This window comes from Quercus robur, chromosome 3, assembly GCF_932294415.1.
Source record: "Quercus robur chromosome 3, dhQueRobu3.1, whole genome shotgun sequence".
Taxonomy (NCBI): Eukaryota; Viridiplantae; Streptophyta; class Magnoliopsida; order Fagales; family Fagaceae; genus Quercus; species Quercus robur.
Window position 1 is genome coordinate 33,144,589 of NC_065536.1, and position 22,900 is coordinate 33,167,488.

At 35.7% G+C, this 22,900-nt stretch overlaps 1 protein-coding gene and 1 long non-coding RNA gene across 2 annotated transcripts; both read right to left on the reverse strand.

Annotated features, from left to right (window-relative positions):
• Positions 1 to 1,473: 1,473 nt before the first annotated feature.
• On the reverse strand, positions 1,474 to 19,454 carry LOC126717837 (protein CHROMATIN REMODELING 19). The gene is made up of 12 exons (XM_050419762.1): positions 18,747 to 19,454; positions 18,542 to 18,659; positions 15,011 to 15,051; positions 14,506 to 14,756; positions 14,252 to 14,432; positions 13,063 to 13,248; positions 12,802 to 12,975; positions 12,494 to 12,652; positions 4,195 to 4,272; positions 3,937 to 4,073; positions 1,997 to 2,215; positions 1,474 to 1,859 (listed from the first exon to the last, which is right to left on the reverse strand). Exons 1-12 carry the CDS (start codon positions 19,260 to 19,262, stop codon positions 1,697 to 1,699), a joined length of 2,223 nt encoding a protein of 740 aa, XP_050275719.1. The 5' UTR covers positions 19,263 to 19,454; the 3' UTR covers positions 1,474 to 1,696.
• On the reverse strand, positions 4,342 to 12,485 carry LOC126717838 (uncharacterized). Its single transcript, XR_007652757.1, has 2 exons — positions 6,121 to 12,485; positions 4,342 to 6,086 (listed from the first exon to the last, which is right to left on the reverse strand). It is a non-coding gene; the product is annotated as an uncharacterized LOC126717838 (long non-coding RNA).
• Positions 19,455 to 22,900: the final 3,446 nt, after the last annotated feature.

The window sequence follows — 22,900 nt, forward strand, 5'->3', positions numbered from 1 at the left end:
CAACTTCAAGTGTAGTGATCCATTTAATATTGAGGTATAATCAGCCTCTCTTTCGAACTTACTAGATCTATTATGCTGATTTTTTTTTTCCAGCTGTCCACTGTCGTTTCATTGGGATGAATGATGAATCTGCTGTATTCCACATAATAGTAATACAGACCGAAATAATGATAAAAGCAAGCAAGGGGAGAAAGAGATGGACAATGTTCAATGGCTAGTTAGTAACCCGGCCGTACCAAGCACATCTATCCTAAACACTGCCCAAGAAGTCATAATCTATTCTATTCTTTATTCGAGCACTTACGTTTTCCTTTTTAAAACATGCACCAAAACAAATTTTCTAATTTTTTTTATATTAAAAATCTATTATTTCTTTTCAACTAGCCAAACGTTTTTTGGACTTCGAAAAAAGAACTTGTTGCCATTCTTAAAAACAAGTTTTTGAAAACCAAAATAAAATTAATTACCAAACATAGCCCCTCAAATTTTGCCAGCGGACATAGGCCTAGGGGAAACAAATGAAAAATACAAAGTACGTATGTATATATTAATCATGGAGTAGAAGCAAAGACTTGAAGAAACAAGGTTAACTACAAATTTAAAGAGTATATTCAAATTACTTATAACTTTTTTATGATAACTTTGTAGGATATGACTTTTAAAAATCTAGCATTTGATCCCATTGTCTCCTTATGTCCTCAATGCTTGAAAATATCAAGCTAATCAAAGATCCATAAATATAAATTTCAAGTTTTTATATTTTAAAATTATACACAAATATGAGTTAATACATTGAACAATAATAATATTTTAAGGCGTGTTTGGTTGGGGTGAAAACAGGAATGAAGAAAAATAGGAAGAGGAAAATAGGGTGGAAAATGTTTTCCACTGTTTGGTTGAGAAAAAAAAATAGGGGAGGAAGTTTTCCCTCCTAGGCCCACTTTTTTTATCCTTCCAAATTGAGAGGAAAATGAGGAAAAAGTGATGAGAAATGCATTTTACACAAATATCCCTACTTTATTACACTCATCTACCTCTCTCACTTTCCCACTATTATATAACAAAGACATAATAGTCAATTTATATCAACTACATTTTTTATACTCCCCTTTTTCTCTCCAATCAAACAAAAAAGTTTTCCACCCTCCCACTTTTCCACCCCTCCAACCAAACACACGAGGGAAAACCAAATCTTTTTTATCCTCCTACTTTTCCATCCTCCCACTAATTTGCCATCCTCCCACTTTTCCACTTCTCCAAACAAACGGACCCTTAATAACAAGAAATTTGGTGTATGCATTTAGAACAAAGAGACTCATTCCCATCACCTGCAGAATTCAAACAAACAGGAGTGGGAACTCAAGCAAATAAAACTTGCCCAATTTGGCACTAATAATTGCCCTGCGTGGGGAAGTCATCCTACTAAACACCATAAGGGGGAAAAAAACTGTGTACCTATATGAAAAATCTTAATGTCTTCCAAAGCGACTCAAAATATCTATATTAACATTGATTTTCACTGCTACATTAACTGTTTGGCTAATTTACATCCCTATGGCATATGCACCATCAATTATGGCCTTTTTCCTCTAACTAGCCTGACTTATAGTACAACAATAGACCTTATACGAAGAATATGCAAAAGAATCAGAACAAGAATTTCTAGTTGCAGTGTATCTCAAGGATAATTAGTGTCCTAACCCAACAAAAGAGCCGATAATATCTCCCCCATAGTCTTCTCAGATGTTTCACCTTCATTATCCACCTCTATACCAGACTCAAGGACAGCTGCATCCAGTACTAGCTTCCGTTTTGCAATCTCATAAACATTCTCATCAACAGTACCCTTGGTAACCAGCCTGCAAAGAATTTGATTGGATAAGAGTAAAAAACCATTTACCATATAAATTTACAGCACTGAAGAATTTAAATTAGTATTCTGGAAAAGAGGTTGAAGAATTTCTTTTGGGAAGAAAGGGGATGGAACCACAAGCACCTGTATATGGTAACAGGCTTTGTTTGGCCAATGCGATGACAACGATCTTCAGCTTGCCGATCAATCTGTGGATTGAAATCCATGTCATGAATGATGACTGTATCAGCTCCAGTCAGGTTCAAACCCTGCCCTCCAGCTCTTGTGGACAGCAAGCATGCAAATATAGAAGTATCATTATTAAACGTATCAACTATTGTTTGTCGCTCTGTCACCTGAGTACTGTCATTGGAAGAGAATTTCACTAATCTCAATATACAATTCAAGGTAAAAAAAATCAATTTAAACAAACTATAAGTAGCGGTTTAAATATCTAGTCAGCATGAAATAGAAATTCTCAGACTGAAAAAATGAGACTAAAATAAAGATTGTAAAACATCCCCCCCCCCCCCCCCCCCCCTCTCTCTCTCTCTCGCTCTCTCTCTCTCAAATTAGGGTAACTATTGTAAGATCTACACTATGATACTATTATCAATGGAAGCATAATTTGGTCCCTGCTCCAAGAATAAGCATCATTGATGATCTACAAACTATGGAACAAACTATTCAAGCTCCTTTTCAAATTATATAACATTTTTGGTTCTCACCTCCCCATTTAAGTTCAACCTCTAAATTAAGAGAGCAAAATAACACATATATTTAGGTACCCAAGAGACTCAATATCTTGGATCAATAGACAATATTCATAAAATTGAGAGATTAAAGAGAATGTGTCATAGGATAAGAACATAGGGGATAAAGTGGAGAATCGTATCAAGAGTATTGTTTGATCACAAAAATACCAATTAAGTTGAAGGGAAAATTTTATATGACTATTATAAGACCATTTATGCTCTATGATACTAAATGTTAGGTTGTTAAGAAGCACTATACATATAAAATGAATGTAGCTAAAATGAGAATGTTAAGATAGACACGTGGGAAATGCAAGGAAGGATAGGATTTGAAATGACTCATAAAGATAGGGGTGACCCCTATTAATGGAAAGAAGAGACAGAGACACTTGAGATTGTGGTTTGTTCATGTTCAGAGAAGGGCGATTAATGCAACAATGAGAAAGAGTGAGTTTTAAGTTAAAGAAACAAAAAAGATAGAGGAAAACCAAAAATAACAATAATACAAATAGTAAAAAATGACATGTCAAATAAGTAATAAATAGAAAGCATGACTTTGGATGGAGTAGAATGGCCAAAAAAAATGTGGCCAACCCTGAAATGTCAATTGAGGATCCACACTCAAACCCAAAATTTTGGGATTAAGGCTTGGTGGTTGTTAAGAACTACACTACTTGAAATCAATTAACACTCACCTTTCTATTGTTATAAATTTTGGATTCCCTTACATATAATCAGATTCATAATTGAATCTAACCTGACCTACACAAGTCCAACAGCCCATCCCATCCCCTCTCTAATTGGATCTCATTCATATCTTAGCAAGTTCCTTAATCCAGCTAAACCAAAACTTAGAAACCTCTCTCAATCCTGATACTAATATTTAATAATTCTTAAACACACATTCACCCACCAAAAAGTAAATAGAAGGGAATTTTTTTTAAAGAATATATGTTAATTGATGTTGGGAAATATATTAACCAGAGCAGATGACCTCAATATCTGTCCGAAGTAGCACTTCATAGATTTAACTAATTAAAAAACAATATACAAAGCTAATAGAGCACATCAATGAATATTTTACAAGTTACAGGTGAGTTTGAATGTGTCCTTGGACCATATAAAATAAAAATACCATTGGTAGCCCATAATTAAGTGCAAAAAATTGATAATGACAGTCATCTCCTTTTATAAAACAGGAGGCATCTGACACGAATCCATCATACAAGAATGCAATCCATGCATTGTAACTTTTATTAAATGTAGATAAGCAACATGCTAGAAAATGTAGTCAGAAGAGAACAAACTATAAATGTCAGATCAGCATACCTTCCATCAAGTCGTTTATACGTAACCCCAATCACATCCAAACCCCACTCCAAAATATCAAGCATTGACGTCCACTGGCTAAAAATAAGAACTCGATGACCACCTTGCTTTAGTGAAGGGAGAAGTTCACCTAACGCCTATATCATTAAGAAAACAACTCAATCTAAAATTTTGACCATAAAGAACATATACTAGAACCTTCAATTAGGATCAAACAGACTTATTCCAAAAGAACTTGCACGATTACTTTGGTCATACCCGACATTTTGCTGAAAGCATAACATATTTGTCAGGAAGGATTCCCTTTGTATCAGTGACACCATAATAAAGCAAAAGCTGCATTGAGGTAGATGGAAAATATACTGATGTCAGAAAGGAATATACAATTCTAGAACAAAATGATACCAAAGAAACCAGATCAAATTCAGCTCATCATTAGATTTATGTTTGTATTAAGGTCCCAAGCATAAACCATCGGTTGGATCTTTATTCTTTAGTAGTATGCACCTAAGAGAACAAGACATACCACACCAAAGAAATGAACAATCACAAATTTTTATAATATAGCCATAATCATTCTCATTGAAAAATGAAAACAAAGGTTCATCACTTCCTAAAAATATACTCAACATCTTGGTTTAATCTTACATAATCTGGAAAAAAGAAAATTGAGGGGGGTCATAGTCATCCGTTAAAGATTATAAGCAACGTACAAACTCTGATGGAAGGCTTTAAACACTGTTGCGACTCAGGCTTGGAAGCCAATTAGCAAGGGGTTGGTCAGTTCAGAAACATTTAGCATGGAGTACCTTTCTTGACAACATTCAACATTCAATTGAGATATGATATCTAGAAGTATGCAGAGATATGATATATATATATATATATATATATATATAGGGATATGATGTGAACATACAAGACATACCACACCAAAGGGCAATAAAGACTTCTCCCATAGAAGTATGCGGAGTGTTTTTAACAGGGCACCAACATTCACAGAAAGCTTGCACGATGAACACATTTTGATACCAGGTGAAGACTGAGGCATATAGCGCTTCATAAAGCCTAGCATCATTTAGCACTTTGCGGTTGCAGCGGCTGAGCTAAGAATATCCTCCAACCACTTCAAATATCTAGGGGTATAGGAAAACTTGTGTATTGGAATGAAGGGAGTCTTAGAAATAGACGATACCCAATGTGCTTCTCCAACACTTAATAACTTAGTATGGGAAACAAACCCATGTGATTAGCTTTCAAGTGGAAAGAAGAACACAATGTTAAAACCTTTGAAGATGCAGGACACAAATTCCTTCTAGAAGGTTCAAAGAGTTCACAAGTCACCCGCCACTAGAATAAATGAACTGATCGGTTGAAATTTGTGGACGACAAGGAGGAGATACTACTGGTAAGTGGTTGGGCTGCCAAAATTACCCTTTTTTTGTACGTTCATCTATGTGGCCTAATAGAGTAAAGAACTGCTTCTTTGGCATTTTTGATGAGTTGATGAAAAATTGAAAACCACCAAATTGACGAACAATTGATCACAATCACTTGTAAATATCAATTACGTAAAGATCGTGATCCAAGTGGAAGATGATAGAACACACAGTTGCATACAACCAATCAATATCTTGAGCATGTAAGGCCCACAACTATGGTCACAAATAAAGGAAGAAAACTAGCCCACCCAAGGTGCAGCCTGGGAAGCACAGACGAGGAAAAATTGCCAACGTACTGGTGTCAGACATGTATCTAACATGGACACAAACGTGTCAAGCATGCACTCAGGAAGAAAAAATTATTTTTTAATTCGGTTGTTCTATTTTGATGTTGAATGTTGTTTATTTGAATTCTTTTTATGGGCGTCTGGTTTATTTGAACTCTCTTGTTCGTACTTTAAACAATATTTTATTGTCTTTAAATTAATTTTAGATATATTTCCAAACATTTCATAGTTGTTACATAATTTTTACATCCAAAATAAACATAAATTATTCCAAATATAAAATATATATACCTAAAAAAAAAATTAATTCACTAATTAATTGTTGTATCCTCGACGTATCATATCCTAGTTTTTTAAGAAATGTCGTGTCACCTAGGGGTGGCAATTTTTATCTATATCCATGAACCCGCCCATTACACACCTTATTTGGATCCATGAACCCGTCCATTACACACCTTATTTGGATAAGTCTTAACTCAACCCATTTGAGTATTTGGGTTAAATGAATAAAGACTCATTTGGTTATTTAATTAAATGGGTCTAAATGGATAAATCCACTAATATCCACTAAACCCATCTAAAATTTAAAATTAAATAAACCCACTAATACCCACTAAGCCCTTCTAAAATCTAAAACTTAAATAAACAGTATAACCTCTAGATTTCTAAGCCCAAACATTCGGTCCTCAGTCTCACTCTCCCTCAGATTTTCTCAGTAACCAAACACTTTCCCAAACACTTTAACCTCTAGATTTCTAAGCCCAAACATTTTCCCTCAGATTTTCTCAGTAACCAAACAAAAGGAAATTCTAGAGAGAGAACGGGGATGGAATCGGAGTTCACCAGAGGTAGTGTATCAGCTTCTACAGATGCTGATTTCGCGTTCGCTTTCAACGATAGTAACTTCTCGGACCGGCAGCTCCGGATCGAGATTATTGGCAACCTGCTCGAGAACTAGCCCGATAACGAAGGTTGTACAAGTATCTGTAATAGTACCGCCGATTGGGCTCGCCATCGGAAGCGGAGGCATGAGCATGAGGATATCAAGAAAGATACTGGTAACAGGTTTTTTTTTTTGTATTTTTCTGTTTGGTTGCCGAGCAAGTTTTGAGAAAATTAGGGAAAAACTGTATTTCAGAGTTTAGACTAAAGTTCAAGTTAGTTCTATGAGTGTTTGTTTGCTTAAAAGATTGTTTGATTAGTTAGGTATTGGTCTGGGTAAGGAGAAGTTCTGTTTGGTTTGTGAGAAAGTTTGGGAAAATAAATGAAAATGAAGTGGTTGATGTTGTTTTAAAGCTAAAAGATTTTAATACAATTTTCAAGGGTCCTGTTTGGTTTATGAGAAATTTTGTAGTTGCTAACTTAATGGGAAAATCTAATAACAAGTTATTTATTTATTTGGGTCATACTGGGTTAAATGGGCGGGTTACTAATTAAATAGGTTGGGTGGATAATGGATAATTAATTTATATATAAACGGGTCATAAATGGGTAATTACACACCCAACCCATTTATGATCCAATCTGTCCATTTGCCACCCCTAGTGTCACCATACTACGTATCATGTCAATTGTTGGGTCAAAAGATTTGGTGGTTTCTTTTCAAGTGAGATCAACTGAGTGGGAACATTGTCTCAAGCAGGCAAAAACTCAAGCTTTAGCATACACCTAGTGAAGGTATTGAACCTTCAGAGTGCCAAAATAATGCAAAGTAGTCTTCAGGTATTTTGGAGGGTACAAATGAGATGTTAAATTTTGTCCCTACCTTTGAGGGGACAGATAGTGAACATAATATAAAAATATACAAACGGTTTGAAATGCCAGTTGAGTTACAAGGCTCTTGGTTTGAATGTTGTCGTTTATGTGCAATTCAATTCATCTAACCTTAAGGCCTTTTGTTATGACATGGCCTGTTAAATCAAATACTAACTTATTTCTGTCAAGTTACCTGAACTAATACTTTGCTTTTGCTATTGCCACCAATTCACAAGACAACAAGGGACGAAACCCTGTTGGGCAACAAAATATTTAATCCAGTTTAAAATCAAATTCCTTCCAGCCACACCAAAAAGGATCATCCATTACTTTAGTTTATACTATACAGCTTTGACCTTCTTAGCTGCCAACAAGTTAAAAAGAACCACACCCATGATTCATATCTCAAGGATACAACACTAAAATCTATTAACAAATACAAGAATGACCAAAGTTTGGGCTCTAATCAAATTTAAAATATGACCTAAATCAGTCAGGGAACTCCCGTTAGAGCTACATCAGGGAATACTTTCACCCAAGAATGCAGAATAGTAAAATAAAAATAGAAGAGAGGAAATATCTTGTGATCTGAAAGAGAAGATGATCCTAACCATTGAAAGTGGAATATGCAGCATTATAGGGCAAAAGCACCAATTATGAGAGGCAACCAAATAGGAGAAAATTCTCATCCCTAAATGGGTGAGAACTAAGGGGGATCACACAAGCGTACAACAGGTTTACATGGAACCACCTTAGGCACATCTCAAGGTAGGACAGCTCCTAATCCTCTCAAGACTAGAAGCCGATAATGCGACTTCCCCTGTAAGCACCACATATACTCCCTCTCTTACAGCCTTTTTTTTTTTTTAATAAATAAGTAATACTTCACTGATTAAAAAGAAAATAGCACAAAAAAAATAAAACCAAAGCACACAGGTAGTGTGCTAAGGACAAAAAAATGAAAAACTAAAGTGCATGAAAATTACAACAATCAAGCAAATCAACCAGGGAATCAAAAGTGAAAACGCCCAAAGCATTTGTCCATTCAAATAGTCTGGAAAAAAAAAGCTGCTTCAAGTCATGAATTGCAACCTTGTTCTCTCCCCAGGGTGCTCCTAAGCCTTTTAAGCTAGAGAGCATACCACTCTATAACTCAAATAAATAACAGTGACATCCTTTTACGGGTGCACATAAAGCACGTATGCAGTAGATTTTGAATTGACACCTCACCTTTTGTGTTTTGAAGGGGGGAGGGAGGAAGTGCCATTAATTCTTTTTTGATAAGTAAGAAAAATTGTATTGAATAAAACTACTACTCCATTTCTTGAGGGAGTAGGCAAAGAAGATATGTACAAGCAACTAGGAAAAACAGACAATTATGTACAAGAAAGGGAATCTAAAAACAGCGGAATGGATTCCCTAGAAGTAAATCCCCACGCACGTGACCAATCAAACAAAGTTGTCACAAATAGAGCTATGAGCTTATCCCTGGAAAGCACCGAATCTTCAAATATGAAATTATTTCTCTCCCTCCAAAGAATCCACTTCGCACAATGTGATATCCAAATATTTGAAGAATGCTTCCCCAATCAATTCCTCCAACCAGCCAATAAGTTGATAACCCTCTTGGGTAAAACCCAAAAAACACCAAACAATCTAAGAGCAAAGCTCCATAACCAAGATACCTCACCACAATATGAGCACGTGATCAACACTCTCTCCAATACGTCTACAAAGGCAACACCAATCCATAATAGCGAAGCCCGTTCTCCTCAAATGGTTAGTTGTGAGAATCTTCCCAGCCAAAAAAAGTCACACGACATGGAGCCTTCACAGGCCAAATACTCTTCCAAGGAAAAGTAATAGAGCTAGATCCCCTCCATGCACCATAAAAGAATTTTATATCAAACTCTCCCTTCAGCCCCAAACACCACATCTTATCTCCATCCTCAATAGGAGGATTCAGTGACTCCAAAGTATGAAAAAAGGCCTCCACCAACTCCATCTAACCACATTGGAACCGTACATCCCAACTCCACCCTTCCTCCAAAGTGTGGCTCGCCACCATATCTGCAACAAATGCCTCCCTATAAGTAGCAGCCTCAAATAAATCCAGGAAAGTTCCTTTCAACGACTAAGCTTCACAAAAATAGTCATGCTAGAACTGGATTCTACTCCCCATTCCTATCTCAAAGTAAATAAACTTACTAAAACTCTCCCAACCTTTTCAAATGCCCCTCCATAAACCACACCCATGTGAACCCCTACAGAACAAAGTCAGGCGAACCCCCTTAGAAAGATACATTTTCTTCCACCCTACCAAGTGTTTTTCCAACTTCTCCAAAACTGGATTCCATATAGAGGACGACTTGTAGGAGGCTCCCAAAGGCATACCAAGATATGTCATAGATGAAACCCCAATGTTGCAGCCCAGTACATCAGCTAACTCGTCCAAATTATCCACCTCACCAACTGGAACCATCTCACTTTTACTTACATTAATCTTAAGCCCTGTAACCGTTGTGAAACATGTTAGCAACATTCTAATATGGAGAAATTGTTCAATAGTAGTATCACAGAACAATATGGTGTCATCCGCAGATAACAAATGAGATACGCATAACTCATCACCTCCCACTCCATGCACCTTGAAACCCCTAATAATACCAGCCTCCTCCATTCGCCTAAGAATCTTAGAAAACACTTCCATCATCAAAAGGAAAAGCATAGGAGATAAAGGATCCTCTTATCTTAAGCCTCTCGAATTAGGGGAAAAAAACAACTAAAGGGCTATTGACTAACTGAAAACTAGACAAAAGAGATACATGTATGGATCCATTGTCGCCATCTAACTCCAAAACCCATCCTTTCTAGCGAGTAAAGCAAGGCCTCTCGGTTTACATGATCATAAGCTTTTTCTATGTCCAATTTATAAATTACATCCAGTACCTTTCTTCAAATACAACGATCAACACACTCATTTGCAACAAAGACTTGAATCCAAAATATGAAGACCCCCCATGAAAGCATTTTGAGATTCAGACCCTCTCAACCGGTATGCCAAGACCTTAGCCAAAATCTTATAGACACTACTCTACATACTTATTGCTCTATAATCTCAAATATTATTGGCTTCATGTTTCTTAGAAATAAGAACAATAAATGAAGAATTTACTCATAAAACTCCTCAAAGAAGGCTAAAATATGACTCTCCACAACCCTCCAACAATGATGGAAAAAAGCCATCGTAAACCCATCAAGTCCCAGGGCTTTGTCCCCCTCCATGTCATGCACAACTTGTAGAATTTCTTCCTCCAATAGTATCAAAATTCAAATCATCCACCACCGGTCGCAATGTTTCTATCTCCCTATATAACTTTCAATAAAATCCCACCCCACCACCTAATCAATCACCTCAACCCTCATCATCATATACCCATCCACCTCTAAATTACCCAAATAATTATTCTTTCTATGGGAATTAGACATAAATCTCTAGATTTCTATCTTAACAATGTTTCCTCCAACAAAGTCAAGTGCTTCACATTTGAAATCACTCTATCCTTTTCCCTCTTCTCCTCAAGTGTGATCACTGTAACCCCTTCCTTCCCATCTAGCCTCACCAATTCCTCCAACAACCTCCTTTTCTTCACCTATAAATTTCCATACTCCTTTGTATACCACAAGCGAATATCTTCCTTCGAGGCCTCCGACTTCTTAGCTAACACAAAACTAGGCGTGCTTTGGAAATAATAACGATTCCACCAAAAATGTACCTTTTTCACAAACCACTCTGTTTTTAAGCACATATTCTCAAATCTAAAAGGACTTTTCCCTCTCACCATTGCTCCTGCCTCCAACAAGATAGGGCCATGATCTGAAATCAGACGTGGTAAAACCCACTAAATAACATCAGGGACTTGACTTTTACCTCTCTCCATTCCTCCTACCACAAACAAGATAGGGTTATAATCTGAAATCGGATGTGGTAACACTCACTGAATAACATCAAGGAATTGCTCTTCCCAATCCTTAGACACCAATGTCCTATCAATCCTAGACATCAAAGGTGAATTCGAACCACTCATCCATGTGTAAGACCCTCCTTCAAGAGGTAGATCAATCAAGTTCATGTCCACAATGAACTAGGAGAATTTTTACATTTCCAGACTAAAGTTGCGACCACCCAATTTCTCACTAGGAAAGCGGATCATCAGTTAGCACTCAATGGTTAAATAAATAAAAATAACATATTTAATCAAACTCAAATTATCAACCTTCAGCATTGTCATTCTTCCAACCAAGGGAATCAAATAAAACAGGAATTAACATACTGTTTAATTCCTGACTTCAAAAATAGAGAGATATCCAGAGATTCTGATCTAAGTACCCATGCAGATGGTAAGGTTAAGGCCACCCACTACACCATCAACGTATTAGGATCAGCTTAAGCTTATTTCATCAAAATATGTATCATTGATGCAACATCTAAGAAAGGCTGATTAATGCTAATTTAAGTCATTAATATAAAATAATCCTCAAAACTGAAATACAGATGAGAGTCCAAAAAATTATTCTTATTTTTTCCTCTTTTTTTTTTTTTTTTTTTTTTTTGATAACTAGGTAATCATTTTAAAAATGAACACTAGAATAAAGAGAAAAAACTACCACAACTCCTAAAGAATTACATTCTAAAATTTAAATTATCAATCAATTCTACAGAAGTGGTGGAATGAACACTGGCTAAGGCAGACATACAATCACACATAATTAATCTTGTGTGCAACCTCCATATTCACAAGCTTCCCTACTGTATGGAAACTAATTAATGCATTGATCTAGAATGAACAAAATGTGAGATCTCTGTCATGTATGTCAAAATGGAGATTCTACCATTATACAAAAATATAATAAAATCAAAGGCACTAGGAGTTCTAGAATAAACTAGAAGCATAGAATTTAATTATAACCTATTAAGATGAAAAATGAGCAAAAGATATAAATGATAGTCCATCACATTTTTCAGCATTTAAAAAATAAGAAGAGATATCGAAAGGACAAAAATGAATTTACCCGGTGAACGGAGAAGTCATTATAACTCTTAAGTTCCTCAATTACCCTGTCCAAGGTACAATCAAAACCAAACACACCCATTGGATGTAACTTTTTAGCAAAACGAACAACATCTTCATCTCTATAAATACGCCTAACCAATAAAGGATGATTTGCAATCTGGAATAAGCATGTAAAAGGAGGCAAAATGAAAAAGAAAAAGAAAAACACACAACAGAAAAAAAGTTAGGAGATAAACATAATATATGAATGGTTTGAAGTGTATAAATTGAATACATAGAGAATGTGATAAATAGAAATCGCAGCACCTTACGAAACTGAACAAAATAGTTGGAGATTTGACGCCGAGGAAGAACTCCAAAAATATTATTTGAGTTTATCTCTGAATTTTTTGCGATACGAGCTCGTGAAGCTGCACGATACTCCTCAATAGCTTCCTTATAAGCATCGTCCTGCTGCTTTTCCATTACAACATACTCAACCTGTATAATAGTTTAAGCATTTACAGGAGTAAATTATAAGCAAGAGAGAAAAAAAAAATTATATTTTAAATAAATCATCTAAAATACCCGTTGAATCTTTGGAACAAGTTGCTGCATCACATCAGATTTCAAACGTCTCAAAATAAACGGTCCCAAAATAGACTTCATACGACCAACCAAATCCATATCATCTGCGTTTAAAAGCTTTTTCAAGTCGACATCCTCAGTAGCAAAAAGATCAGGCATCATAAATTCCAATAACGACCACAGCTCCTGGAACAAAAACCCAGCAAGTCAACCACATAAAAACTGCATGTCACTGAAATTTTTGATTGCCTTGCAGTATAATCTCCAACAGTTGATGTTACATACAAGAGTAATTACCAAACTTAAATGTAATCTATTATTGAGCAAAGCAAATTACTGAAAACAAACATCATTAAAGATCAGTCCCCATCCCCCTTCAATTACCACCAACAAAAAGATGAAATTTGCCATATAATTACATTCTTGACAAAAGACAATCAAAACTGTTGTATTTTGTATGCAAAAGAAAGTGTTTATTGGATGACAACAAACATTGACAGATTGAAAAAAACAATAAAGGAAACACATAATCCAACCAAAGAACAAAATCATAACCTAAAATCCCTCTCCCACCCTTAACTCCCCTCTCTTAGCCAAGAAGTTGGCCCCACACCAAATTTCATAGAAGGAGCCATATACCCATATTTTGTTCTAAGTTCGTGATAATCTCTATGAATCCAACATATTCCCTTTAAACCAGGTGATAACAATCACAAGACCATATCTCAGAATTCATTATACAACATAGTAACTACCCATCATTTTTTATTTTGATTGGTAAGTTACCCACAACCTCACCCTCCATACCATTTTTTTTTTTTTTTGATAAGTAATAAGTTTATTGATATCAAAAAGGGAACACCCTAGTACACAGGGAGTGTACAAGAGGGTCAAACAATCAAGAACAAAAATTACAAGAATCTAGGAAATGAAGAAGAGATAAAAATGATTGGTTGGCTGCTTTGTGGAACCTCACCCTCCATATCATTATTATGAAAGGAGGAAATGACAATTAAGCTATAGCTCATTAGCAGTAACTAGCCATCATATTACTAAGCCTTCAACTACATGATCTCTAAAATTCATTTCTTAAGGCAGCAGCAGCAGTGGAATGTTTCTAGGCTTAATTGGCAATAAGAACTATGGAAAATTTAAGCGACTCTAGGCAAGAGGTTTTTGCAAGTAATACATGTAGATCATTTTGAAGTGGTGTTCCTGTCAGCATAAGACGCTGGTTTGCATTCTTTGCTACAGACATTAGATTTTTCCACCTATAACTGCTTTTATCCTTCAAGGCATGGGCCTCATCCATCAGCACACAGCTCCATTGCCAACGTTTCAGAATTTTACGATCATCTTTCTGCTGTGCACTGCATTCACCATCATTTATAAGATTTCAACCAACATCAAGTCAAATAGCATATGGAACACAGTCAAACAAACCTGTGTCTTTCAAAAAGTGAATAACACACAAGAAGAACATTAAAAGGAGGCGGCTTTCCAGCTTTGGCCAAAGAGTTCAACTGCTTTGAATGTGCTGATCGCGCAGCCCCATGATACTGGAGAATAGAAAACGATGGACACCACTTCTTAAGTTCTCTTTCCCAGTTTTCCAAAACAGAAGCAGGACATACGATTAAATGTGGACCAGGATCATTGTTCAAGTGTTTCAGCAAAGTCAGATATGTAATAGCCTGTCGGAAAAGAACAATTTTACACTATTCAGAAAAACAATGATCGACACCTATTGGGTTTAAAAAACAACAAATACTTGAGTTGCACCATTTTCTTTTCTCCTCCTCTTACAATAATGGTTAGAGAGAAAGATCATGGCTTCAAAACCCACAAGGTGAATGTGTAACTCACCAGTCCAAAATAATAAGAACCTTCTTTTCATGGGGTCAAAAGAACTAGCAAGACATAGGCAAAATAATGGAGCCCAACATACCTGGATAGTCTTCCCAAGGCCCATCTCATCCGCCAATATGGCTGTAGAAATTACAAAGGTAATCAACTATAAATCTTTACAATTAACTAAAATCTCAAACCTATATTGAAAACAAAATATTAAACCTTATAATATGCTAGAGATATGCTTTTCAGCTAAGAAGCATAGAATGGTACACGATAAGACAAATTGAAAAAACAAAAAATATAAGAATAGATAATTTAGGAGTCCACAACTAGGGTAGCTTGGAGTCCACACCAAGCTAGGTAAAAAACTTAGGAGTCAGCACCTAGGATTTGCTTGAGTCAACACCAAACCGTTAGAAAATTCCAAGAGAAATTTTTATTAATCAAGCAACTATAACCTTGTCTCCATAAGAGTAAAATAACATGTTTATATAGTCAACCCTAATTCTTGTGTACTCAAGAAATCCAAATTCTAATTGAACATCCCAATTATTGAATTACAAATTGACCAATAATAAGACCTAAAATAAAATTCAAATTGACCAATAAAAACACAATAAACTCCAAAATTAAATAAAAGTAAATTAAACTAAATATTTCTATGTACTTCCTACATTTGACACAGAACAAAACCAAAACTTAATGCAACACAAAAATTGAAAAGTAGAAACTATAAAAATCACCTAGGATTCGACACCTAAGTTTTCTTAGAGTCAACACCCAATGGAATAGAAAACCAAGGAGTCAACACTTCGGGTTGGCTGGAGTCAACACTAGATTGTTAAAAAAAATAAGAGAAATATCACAATATGGAAGACATAGAAATAGCATAATAATGAAGGCTACACCTCATTGCTTGATGTGGTGCATTTGACTTAAAAGAACTGCTAGAATTTTTTTGGGTTGTTAGAGATCTATCTTAGAAGTGAAGATGCAATTTTTCAGAACTATCCTCGAGTTAATGATGGCGGCAGGAGCATGTGCTTTCTATAATTTACAATTTTATGGATGATAGTAATCTTAGAACCTAAATGTGCTATTATTCATCTGGTATATGCCCTATATACTTGATGTATAAATTTTCTCATCAATAACAATTAATACTTAAAAAGAGAGACACAGAGAGAGAGAGATAAAGAGAAATTTTATTAATCAATTGTTTATATACTACCAAAACTAAACCCTAAATTCTAATTGACTTAGGAAACCCTAATTCTAATTGACTTGGAATTACTGAATTACAAAAATACCCTCAACTCTAGAAAATTAATAAAATACTGCTAACCTTATTAAATAATAAGAAATTAAAAAAAAAAATGTAATGACCAATAAATATATAATTGACTCCAAATTTAAATAACACTAAATTAAAAATAATATTTATTTGCGCATCATCTTGGTTGGAGAAAAATCCTCCTCAAGGCAAGTGTTGAATGATAAGAATTTCAGCACTGGATACTTGCTTTAATTCTGGAATCACCTATGGTAGCACTAATAACAAGGAAACTTTATGTTTCACCACATCATTAAATTCATCAGGAATTACAAATCAATGTTGCAAACATTACAAACTTATCTTGGGCCACAGGAAGCACCATTGTTTTAATCTTTTCCATTTTATTAAGCTTTTTAACTTCATGCACCATAATGGGTGGATCAGTAACGGATGCATCAAACTCACTCTTTACAACCCTCTGAATTGTCGCTCTCAAGTTGAACTTTCTCATCAATCAATGGGAAATCTTCCTTCTCTGCAGTAAGCCAAATATCTGTCTCTTTAAGAGGCTGAGTAAAATTTACTACACATGGTTCAGGTATTCCATCATGCTGTGTAGGCTCTGCGAAATGCTCTTCTTACTATCTAGCATTGTAAGAAATGGTGGAAAATCTTAGGAAAACTTCATAATCCAATAATTGGATACAAATCCAAAAATTACACCCAGTCATGCAGGTAGCAAAAACTCTCAAAATACATGCTAAAGACCAAATCTATCCAATGTTATGCTCACAGGACCTAGAGAAATCCTTAGGCTATTTTGGTTACCATAAAGTCCTTTTCTTCTTTCAATGTATCTCTCTAGTAGGAAGATATCCCCCCAAACCCCCCAGTTTTTACTTCAATCGGTAAGTTACAAATACATGTGATGATTTTGTACCCACAATCTCACTTCCACCATATATTTGAGCTATATAGCACAATGACAATATTTATGTTTTCTTATGTTTCAAATGTTAGGAAAATATCTACAATTCCTGACAAGGCATGGACCATACCTGTGGCTCGAGGCTCTTAGTACGGGTCAGATTATGTTATCGGATCCTTATGATTGGCATTTAGTAGTTTACAAATTAACTTCTATTACTTTTTGACAATGAGTTAGCATCCTACAACTTACTACACTAGAATTAGTAGCTTGTGTACATGGATGCAACTTTCTAATCCAATCTATAAAATAAATAAAAAATAAATAAAAGTTGCCAACAGTAAAACCCCTTGTGTAATCCTTAGGTATGATGTAAAGGAAGCCTAAAGAAAAAGGCCTAAGAAAGTCCAAGTGTGATTAATTCTTGTTCTTCAATTTGAATCCAACTTAAAAAAAAACAAAATAGTCATAGTTTCTTAGATTTTCATCAGAAACATTCATGATAGAAACCCTAACACCCACCTCGCATTAACTATTTTTTTCAATAAATCAGCTTTAATTAACATATTAAAAAAAAAATTAGAACTACTACCATTTTAGTTTACTGTTCACTGCCCCAATAAGCCCTGACATTCTTCTCGTGCTTTTTCCTTTATTTTTATTTTTATTAACACATACACGCAGTAGGCCTTGAAGTTGAATCTCACAACCTCACCCTTCACTCCATTCTACGTAGAGAGGAAGCTCATTTGAGCTAGAGCTTATTGTAAACTTTCTTCAATTTTTCACTTGTTTAGAATCCAAATATGTACCCCTATTATCCACATATCTTTCCTTTTTCTTTTTTTTTCTTTTTTTGGATGACGAGGAATTTTGCAATTTTTTTATTTATTTTTTATGATGAGGAATTTTGCAAATTGCCTCACCCAAGGTGCCTCAACGGCAAGGCCACAAGGGAGAGAGCCTGGACTAATTGCAAATCTAGAAGTAGCTTATTTGACTACTTGTTGTCAAATATAATTTCTGCAAACATCAATCTCTGTTCTAACATCAAATCAGACATAATAAAGATTCAAAATTTTCTAAGCCAGTTTCACTGCTAAGCATTACACAAATATTCCAAGAACTTCACAAGCACGCTACTGCAGCTAAATATCAATGGGTCCATGTAATACAGCCTGTTAAGATTCATGAAAACTATAATTATATAATCAATAAGCTATATAGCTCAACTGGTACTTCCTCCTCCCATAATATGGGAATGGCGATGAGGTCGGGGTTCAAGACCCACCCATGTGCAACTTACCAATCAAAATATAAAAATATGGCATTTCTTAGTGTACCCTCAGCACCAACAGCTTAATTTTTAGCAAAAAGTGTTAAAAAGTTATTATGCACTATCAAAGGCAAAAGCACAGTACCTCCCCCAATATCCTTCTGATACAACAGAAGAAGAAAATTGACACCAACCAGTTGATATGGCTTGAGAACCGGTTGAAAATCCGAATCCTGTGACTTACATGCCGCATCCACATCATCCTACAAGTACCAAAACTACATCAGCTACCATTAAAAAAAGCAAAATTTTCAATCATATTGGATTCAACACCACAACTAAGCAATGACCTGAGTGACAATCCTGACTGAAGAGGACTCGACTTCGGCGTAGCGGTCGCAGGCGGTGACAGAGGAGCCGTACAGGTTTCTCTTCAACTCGGCCGATATCCTCGCACACTTCTGCAAAGCCTTTGCCACCACATCCTCCTCCTCCTCCTCTTCCTCCTCTTCCTCTTCCGCTTCCGCTTCAACATTTCCTTCTTCATCGCTTGACTTCACGTTGTACACTTGCGCGATATCCGCGTCCTTATCGCCGTCGTCGCCGTCGCTCTCCTCATCCTCCACCACGAACCGACGGCCACGGTTCGCCACGGAAGGTCTGGCGGCCTCGACCACATCCTCATCGTCGTCCTCCAAATCAAACACTATGTCCTCCTTCGGGTTTTGCTTGGACGAGCCGTAAGCGAAGGATTCGATCGCCGGAGGGGTGGGGTTCGTGGTGGTGTTGAGGACGCGAGAGGGCTTGAAGGAGTGGCTGTGGTTCTCCCACTCGTCGTCGGAGATTTCCTCGAACACTCGCTTCATTTTTCTTCTTCGTCGAGATTAAAAAACGGTGCGTTTTGGGGGGTTTTTTGGTTTAGGCAAGTGAGGGTTTAGACTTCGTAGAGTAGGAAAAGAGAGAGGGACTAGAACGACTGGGAGGATGTACTTGGAAACTGAAAGTAAAGAGACGAAGCGCCATTTGTGCTTTCCTTTTGTTTTCTTTTTTTCTTTTGGTTGGGCGAAACTAGAAGGACACGAGGTGGAAAAAAGGGCGGTACTCGAAAGTGACGCAGGGCGGGCCCCGCGAAATTATACGTTGCGTTTTGATTGGTTACAGCGAAGCTGTGTCTTCCGTGCAAGAAAATGCTAATGGTACCAAAATTTTACGGCAAAATTTGCTATAGAGTAGTTTTTAGTAGGTGGATAAAATGTGGTTGAAGTTAATTAGGTAAATAAATTGTTTTTGGAACTCAAGTTTGTTAAAATCGAGATGCACCTTAAAATCGAGTTTTCTAAACTCGATTTTCAATTGGTTTAACTGGCTGATATGGATTTTAAAAATAATAATAATAACATGTGGAACTCAAGTTTGCTAAACTCAAGTTCTAGGCGTTAGTAAGACGTTAAGCCATTAGTTTCTTTGTTAGCCCAAGAAGAAATGTTTCTCAATTAACTCTATTGAAGCCTAATTGCGTGTTGAGTTTTCAATGGGATTTGGTATTTGGTGTCCTCTACGTGACTCAATCTCAATAGAAAAAGATAATATGTATGACATTAGATTCTTCCATATCTCAAGCCAAATGAAATGCACTCCCATTTCCCACAAAGTAGTTGGCCTCGCAAACTGTTATTTTTATGCCTTATTTTTACCGGGCTGGAACTCGAGTTTACTAAACTTGAGTTCCACATGGTTTTTTTTTTTTTTTTTTTTTAATTATAATTCAACATCAGATCTAGACTAGTTGGACCTTAAGTTTGCTAAACTCAATTTTGGGTTGGAACTCGATTTTAATAAACTCGAATTCCAAAAATAGTCTACATAACTACTTAACTTCAGCCACATGCTATTCACCAAAACATTTTCTAAAAAGTTACTGCTTAGCAAATTTTGCCAAAGTTTTACATATGGTTTTAAAAACTAATACCGTTAAATAGTCGAAAAAGCACATGGTTCCCTATTTTCATCCGTCCTTGATTGGTTTTTGGCTGGTTTTGGGGAATCTTTTACCGGATTGGATTGGTATCAATTGAATCGGTTAATCCGGTCCGATTTTTAAAACTATGGTTTTACTACATAAAAGTTTGTGACAATTAATGTGATTGGAGGCTTTCAACCATCTCATAAATGATTTTTTTATGGGACATAAATTAATATTTGAATTCTTTCCAAAGACGTTTGACTATTTGTTGATTTTATAATATTTTGACACATAAGTTTTGGTAGTCCCACAATTTTATACATCATTTCTTGTTAATGTATTTGTTACGTCAAAATAAGCGTTTCCAACTGACTATTACTTAGCAAACTGAAAACTTTAAACCAATTGCTCATTTGACTATTAGTTTATCTTCTAATATTTTGCCACATAAGCTTTGGTAATCTCACAATTTTGCACATGATTTTTTTTCTTAATTTTTTTATTATGTCAAAATGCAAGTTTTAAACTAACTACTACTCAGTAAACTAAAGAGTTTTAAATCCACTACTACTCAGCCATAGGAAGAGTTTTATCTAGCTACAAAATCGTGCGATGCTCGAAAAAATCTCATATATTTAGCAATTAATATTTCCTTCTTCTTTTTAGTGGCTATTCTCATTTAAAGTTCTATCTTTATACACATTTTAATTTTCGTTCTTTGTATTGTTTGTTAAGTAAATAATTTTACTTGACATTATTAAAATTAAAACAAAATATAAAAACTATTTTAGCACCTCAAATATATATAAAAATAAAATAAATAAAGGAAAAAACTCTTACATCAATGGTGCCATAGCTAAATTTTTTTGGCTCATTGCTACAATAAACTATTATTTGTAGCAATTACTATAGCTGTTTGCCAAACAATGAAACCTTTTTTTTTTAATACCCAAACGTTTTTCTCTCTCTTTCTTCGTTCACTTCTTCAAACTCAACCTCTATTTTCATTCTCTGCCCCTATCTCCCTTCTTTGTTCTTTACTCTCTCTCTCTCTCTCTCTCTCTCTCTCTCTCTCTCTCTTGTACTTCTCAGTGGATCGTCACCGTCGTGCCTCTCTAAGTGGATCATGGTCGTAGGTTGCTAGATTTTGTGGTGGGTTTTAGGTGTGGCTAAGTTTGTGTGGTGGTTTTTGATGTGGCTGGGTTTCGGCAAAGTTGCGGTTGGGTTGTGTTGGCTTTGGATGGTTTGGATTGGTGGTTAGTGGCGATGTGGTTGTGGTATGGTTGATGGTGGTGGTGGTGGTGGTTGATTTTGGCTATGGGTTTCCTATGTTTGGCTGTGGCAGTGGGTTGTGGTTGGTGGTGATGGGTTGTGCTTTTTTTTTTTTTTTTTTTTTTGTCGTGGGCTGTGATGATTGTGGCTGGTTTGTGGTGATTTTTTTTATTATTTTAATCAATCCTTATATTATTTTAATCAAGTGGTAAAAAAGTAGAACCATTTAATATTGGGTGTGTTATAAAGCGGTGTGTTAAAATAGATCAAGTGAGTTTTTGAGATGCTAAAAGCTAAAAAATTTAATTCCACCACTATTGTAGATACCGCATTTTGTACCCCTTACAACTTGGACACCCATTCCCCAATTATGCTCAAACTCCAAGGCCCAAGGCTAGTTTAAAGCCCAATTAGATATCAAATTAACTTGAGGAGTGTTAAAATGAAAAATATAACATTTTAAATGAGCAAAAATCTATTTTTGGAAATAAAAGACCAAAGTGGCCCTCGGCTCGCGTATGTGAGCAGTGGCCTGCTTACGTGAGCCAAAGCATGCGTACGTAGGCACTCTCCTGCGTACGCAGCTAAGGTTTCAAAAATATAAAAAATGCAATTTTCTGCAATAATGACTTAGGTTTGGAATGAATCCTACATCGTCTGGGAGCCATTCCAAACCCTATTTTTTCCACTATATAAAGCCTTACATGATACATTTTCAAAACACACAAAAATCCCATGGGAAAAACCTAAGATTCACTAGAAAATAGTGAATCAAAAGGGATTTTTTCACAAACCACCCTTAAGTCAATTTTATTTGATTGGGATCTGTTCTAGCCCCAATCCTTTTAGTTTAACGTTGCTAATTGCTTGTTTGGTGACTTGTGATATATTTGACTGAGGTGAACGGTCAAAATCAAAGCTTGGGAACTCCTTTTTGAGGTATCAAACTTCAACCCTTCTTTTTCTTTTTTAGTCTTTCTTTTTTGTTTTAATCTAGTTCTTTGCATTATTTATGTTTATGTATATCTGCTTAGGTTAGTTTTTTAGTTGTCTTCATATTTTATGCATGTTAGGTTGTTAGAATTTTCATTTTAAGGTTCTGCTCTGTTTTTGTGTTTTAGGTTTTTTGGGTAAGAGGTTACATACACATAATCTTGCCTGCGAACGCAGGCTTAATTATGTGCACACAAGCTTGTTCTTGCATGCGCAGGCCGCAGCCCAGAAACGCTAATTTTATTTGTTTGGTAGTTCTGTTTTCACATGTTTGTT